This window comes from Manacus vitellinus, unplaced genomic scaffold (genome assembly GCF_001715985.3).
Source record: "Manacus vitellinus isolate BGI_N305 unplaced genomic scaffold, ASM171598v3 scaffold_2_pilon, whole genome shotgun sequence".
In the NCBI taxonomy this organism is placed as follows: Eukaryota; Metazoa; Chordata; class Aves; order Passeriformes; family Pipridae; genus Manacus; species Manacus vitellinus.
In genome coordinates this window covers 10,423,931-10,429,930 of record NW_021940208.1, presented here as the reverse complement: position 1 = coordinate 10,429,930, position 6,000 = coordinate 10,423,931, and the positions used below count along the sequence as shown (strand labels likewise).

The 6,000-nt window shown below is 35.0% G+C and overlaps 1 protein-coding gene across 1 annotated transcript in view; it reads right to left on the bottom strand.

The window, feature by feature from the left end:
• Positions 1-4,730: 4,730 nt before the first annotated feature.
• Positions 4,731-6,000, bottom strand: part of DYNC2H1 (dynein cytoplasmic 2 heavy chain 1) — a 157,511-nt gene continuing 156,241 nt past the window's right edge. The window contains exon 89 of the mRNA XM_018071346.3: positions 4,731-5,310. Within this exon, the coding sequence (XP_017926835.2) occupies positions 5,152-5,310 (159 nt within the window). The 3' untranslated portion in view covers positions 4,731-5,151. The remainder of the gene's footprint in view (positions 5,311-6,000) is intronic.

Sequence of the window (6,000 nt, the reverse complement as noted above, 5' to 3'; positions counted from 1 at the left end):
AATGATTTCTGCTCTCAGTGAATTTATGTGTTGGACAAGAACACTGCAATGCAGATGGGTTTGATAAGAAAAAAGTAGAATATTGTATTTTAACACCTAATACTCAAATTCTTGCATTGACTAGCCTCTGATACCTACACACCCACTCTAGAATTGGCCCGTGCAAAGCTTTCCGTATATTCTACCATGATTATTTATGCATTATAATTAAGTCAAATTAAATTAAATTTAAAAGGAAATAACCACTCAAATTTCCACAAAGATCATCCCCTAAGAACTATATCTGAGGCAAATTGCAGTCTATACTAACAGCAATTATTGTGAAGCTGTTCAAAGAAGTAACAACAATTTATGTTTTGATTTTCTAAAACACACAAGTGAAAGGTCTTTTTGTTTGTACCAAACATACTGAAAGTGAAAAAACCTTCCTCTATTGCTTTCTAGGCATCTTACAGAAAGGTTATGAGAACTAGAAATAAGAAATCTAGACCTTAAAGACTGGCATTTCTTAAAACACATCCAATTAGTGAGCTCTGATACAAGCAGCTTCAGTGGCTGAAATGAAAAGAACAAGAGATGGGGCTGAGTTATGCAGCGTCACACACTGGAGGAGATGAGCTGAGGTGAAGGAGGATGGCCTCTCAGGCAGCCAGGTTTCCAAGGAAGGTTCTAATCTGTGAAGAACTCAAGTTGAAGCTGTACACCTTCAAAGGAGAATGTAGCATAAGAACTCACAACAGGTGAGCTTGTTTTCTCAAAAGTGACCCACTCTTTATTCGTCTTCAGACTCTTTCACATCTAGTTTCTTATTCACATATTTAATTTTCAAAGGATTGAAAATGTAAAAATTAAAGGGATTTAAAAATGTCTATGTAAAACTTCCTATAGGAATTTCTAGCCCTAGCCAAGCCTGTACATTTTTAGTATGGTAACCAATATTAAGTATAATTTACGTAAACCCATTTTTGTCAACGAAAGACGGTCTATCAGTTTAAGAACTCATATGATTTATTATTAATGCTTTTGGGCACGGACTCCAGGTTTCTCCCCCCTCAGCTCAAATAATTATATAGCTGTCTGGGGACAAATTACTGCTCTTCTGAGTACTGGTCTCTGAAAGTTGAAACAGAGAAACAAAGGGGGAAAGACAATTTGCATGATCAGTTCTATTTGTACTCAGCATAACTTGCATAACTTGCCTTCTACTGCAGCATTCGGATTTTAGTGAAATTCTAAAAAATTTTCTGAGAAAAAATCTTTAATCAACTCTAAAGAGTTTCCCTTTAGCACTAAAATGTGAGATACTCTATCACCATTGTAGGTCTTGTTTCTGAAAGGTGGTTTATTGCAAGTAACAGAAAGTGAGTCTGACTCTTCAACAAACACGTAATTTTCTGTTTGGTAACAGCATGCTCTGTGACAGTAGACTTGCTGTGAAGTTGCTAAATGCACCAAACAGCATGTCTTGCAATGGATGACAGCACCAATATCTGACAGAAATTTGACTGCTATAAATTGTAAAAGGAAGAAACTGTTCATTTTAACATATAAAATAAAGGCATTTATAAAACAAAAAAGAAATGTATTTTAAAGACATTCAGATATTAGTGCACAATCTTCATTATTTTCAAAGGTTTTGCTATTCTTTAAAGGTTTTTTCACTTTGCATTTTGTCACTGATTTCTACTGATAACAATTTACACTTCCTGAAGATATATGCCTTTCTCAAGTATTCAAAAGAGAGTGCTTACAGAGCAGTAATGTGTGTTTTCTAAGATCTCTTTATATAACTTAGTCTTACAAGTTCCTATACCCTTGAAACTGAATAGCAGAACAGACTCCCTCAAACCATAGTCAGAGCATTAAGGCATTTCCAATGTTTTTCTTTCTTATGTTTCCTGATTCATACTTGTGAATGGCCTATGACTGCAATACAGCTGCACTTTGGTGGTAATAAACACTCTACAGTTCTATTTTTACTGCCAAAAATATAATTCCTATGATATAGAGTAGCAGCTACCTATAGCATCTTTCATTTAGATTGCAGTATCGGGTAGAAAGAAAACACATTATACAAGGTAAACAGACAATAAGTATCAAGGAACACATGAGAAGTAAATTCTTTTTCCTCTTTAGGTCACCTGGGAGCCATCCAAAACATCAGGGTTATAACTAGAGACATGAGAAAGAAAGATTAGTGAATCACTTAATCAAAATAAGTATAAAGCATACTGCTTAATACATGGCAAATGTAATATACAGCTCTCAGGGTTTTGGTTTATTTTTTGGTTTTGACGATAATACTACACAACTAAAAATCTAATAGATTTCAAGCTGACAAACTAGTTTGGGATTTAAATAAGTTTTTTGTCCTATGCTGAAAAAAATAAAGACATCACAGACACCTAGGAAGAGAGTGCCTTTTACATCTGTAACATGTCTTGACAGGTTCCCAGAGGACTTCTGTCAAAATAAAAATATAATTTGATGCTCTAGCTATAGCTAAACATTAAGAAGGTTGGGGTTTTTTTCATATCACTCATAGAAGGTCTCAGAAAAAGCAAAAGCAAACAGACAGTTCTAGTAAAGTGGAAGGGCTCTAAACCAAGAGGAGAACCAAAGGATTTAATCAAGCCGGCTAACAGTACTTTGCACTCAAGAGAGAGAAGGTGCTCCGAAAGAAATGCATGAATGCATCTCCTGAGAACAAAACTCCTGATACTGTGAGCTGAGAAATATTACACAGTTCTAAGTCTGTGGCAGAAGTAAATGATAGAAGAAGTAACAAACCTCCAGAGATAGGCCAGTTCTGACGTGGCCTATCAGACAAGCTATTAGTAAGAAACTGAATCAGTACCTGGCCCTGCAATAGAAATATAGTGTGGTAGGTCTGGAGGAGTCTCCTTTACATCTCTTCTTTCTGACAACATCAATATCTGAATATTAGTAGAATCAGTAAGGACTTCCTGACTAAATATATACAAAGAGGAGACTTGAAAATAGAGACTTTAAATAATATTTATATTTACACTTGGCAATATGGAAGGCACATTTGAAGTTTACAATTAGGAGAGGGAAAAAAACCCTACAAACTAAAACATGAAAATCCCCACAAGGTTCTACTAATGATTTATTTCAGAGTTTCTACAACTCATTAAAGTACATTTTTCTTTTCTGTAACAAGCAAGATGGGTCATCAAAGCCACCTACTACATCTCCGGTCTTTACTTTCTGGGCAAGTTAGGTTAAAATACAACGTATTACTTTTCAGACATCTTTGCCCTAACATAGGTAGTTATCTGAACAGCTGAGTATCTGTATTTCTCTACCTGTCCACAAAAGAGAAGCCAAAACTAATGAGAGTCAGTTGATCCCTCAGTTTTGAGATACATGAAAGCTGAAATCCAGTCTAGTTTATGGAAAAATGTTGGACCAAAAGGTAAAGTTGCAATGTGTTCTTTACGTGTGTCTAGGGGAATTGAAAGCCCAAGTTGCCTTCAGCAAAACTTTTCATCTCCAAGAAAGTCTAGTATAGCAGAATCCTTTCTCTGGCCAAATCACCCTGTAAATTCTCACAAAGTTCACGCATACATTTATACGAGTGCTTGCTGTTCTGTTGGAGACTTTGTCATTTTCTTCCAAAATTTTCCTCACAGACAACTCTTTTCCAAATCTGCTACATTTCTATTCCTCAGTGAATCAGAGTTAAATGTATAAAGGAAGATGACACAATTATCTGAAAAGTATCACATAAATCTAGTCTTCTTTTAGACAGGATTCAATTTTAAAAATGTATGTGCACTCGTATCAAATTATTTTAGGACAGCATTTTATTAGAAGAACAACTAAAGTAGGAACTTTCTAAATAGAGACAAAAGACCAAGTTTAAATAATGAACAATAGAGAAGAAGAGAGAAAAATAGTTTCTTCAGGAAGTCGACCTGGAGATGTGATCAATCTTTTCTCTGCTTTACTTCTACCTCCTTCAAGCCATCAATGAAAAATATCAGGAAAGTGAAATATAGTCTTAATTTAAATACTACTTCCAAATGAATACAAAATATATCAGATATATCAGATATAAACAAAACATCTATTTTGTTTTCTAAGCAAACTAAGAAAGTGTTTATTTGCCTTTGGCTTTTAAAAATATCTTCACGTGGTGACTCTGTAATTCCAGTTAAAAATTAGACACTTTCAATTCTTATGTTGAGACTTTATGATTCGTCAGTAATGATGCTTCCTGCTGGGTTCTGGGTTTCCTCCTTCTTTTGGGATTTTGTCTAATTGCACACCAATGCTATGTCAGCATCCCAACATGATACATCATGAACCAGTGAAATCAAACGAGTATCCTGCACTAAGAACAAGACTCCAGGCAACTGTCGCATCACAGATCAAAAGCATTATTATATCCCTCTGTTATTCATTTAATAACTGGATGAAAACCTCTTTTGTTTGTCTAAGGAATTGTTTTTCTATCTTGGGCCTTTATGTAAACATTCTTGCTGAAATTTAGCACAGTTTCATAAATATTTTTTTTCAGTAACTTCTAGATAGCAATTGTGATAGTAGTCTAACTGAATTTGTAACTTCACTTGAAGTTTATGACGATCCTATTATTTCCTACCAATATAAAGGAATATAATTACAAGTAAAACGTCATTAAAGCAGAATGAAATGTTTATCCTGACTTTTATCTTCAAGTAAAACATTCAATTTCAGTTACAGAAGGTTTTATAATTTTATTTTATTAAATAACAGAGATATATAAAGAAGAGTTCCAAAAGGATAATGAAAAAAAGATCAAAGAAAAAATGTTGACTATGAGCTTATATTCAATATTTCTGGGCAGAACAAAAGAGATTTCAGCAAGTCTGAGAAAGAAATGGAGCACATTACAATCTAGAGAAAAAAACCAAATTAGCAGTTTGATGAATAGTGTCATGTTAACTTTTACAATATCCCACAAAGATACAATGAAATTCTATTCAAGTAGAATTACTTCAATATATCTTAAAAAAAATAAACAGGAATTAATAAACCATTGTTTTAAAAACACAGAAGCGATAAATCTAAAGTTTTCTTTTAATAAGTAAGAAATTAGATATTTAAATGATTTTTAACTTCACAAGTTAATGCAGTTTCACATTACTGATTTTTTAAAAATAAAGCAGCGCCACATTGAATCCACTGGTCTTGGTTTCCTCCACAAGGTACATCAATATTTGTCACCACACGGTCTCTCTCCACACTAGTGTAGACTGGCAAAGATATGCATTCCTCTGGAGAATATGGACCATATGCATCCTGTCAATAAGCAAGCACTTAGTTACCACTTATACAACAAAACATGAGAAAGCAATAATCTCCAATGGTTTGGTATCTAAAGTTAACATACAGTTTAGACACTACAGCCTTGGACAGGAAAGTCTTGGTCCAGGTGACAAAGGAGAAGGATTACCAAGGATTACCAACAAAGCAGACTTCAGAAAAATTGCTAGCTCCATAACTAAAACTCCAGAAAGTATCTAACAGGCGTGATCCTGTGAAGTACATCTCAAAATCTTTGTTCAGTTAAAAATCGCCCTTTAAAATTACATCTCAAAAGTGTCTGCAAACCAGGGCAAGGGAAGTGCTGAACAGTTTCCTGCAGGGAGAAGGCCCCTCAGAAGCACTCGTGCTGTACTGTATGGAGCTGCAATCCTGGCAGGCTGGAGTCCTGGTGTGGGCAGTGCCGGTACTCTTGGCAACCCTTCTGCCTCCTCCATCCCTGCAGTACAACCCTGTGCTGCTCCTGTGACACAGCCCATGTTGTGACCTGTGTCTGAGACATTTGCAAGAGGGATATTTCAGGAGATACAATCAAAAAAATCTTAGCCCACACTTTTCAGGCTACTTTATGGATTTAAACAATGATTTCTAACATCATGGAATCCAACTGTAAAAACGGTTCTCTGATACAGAGAGAACTACTATACCTTACATTATAGTCTCACA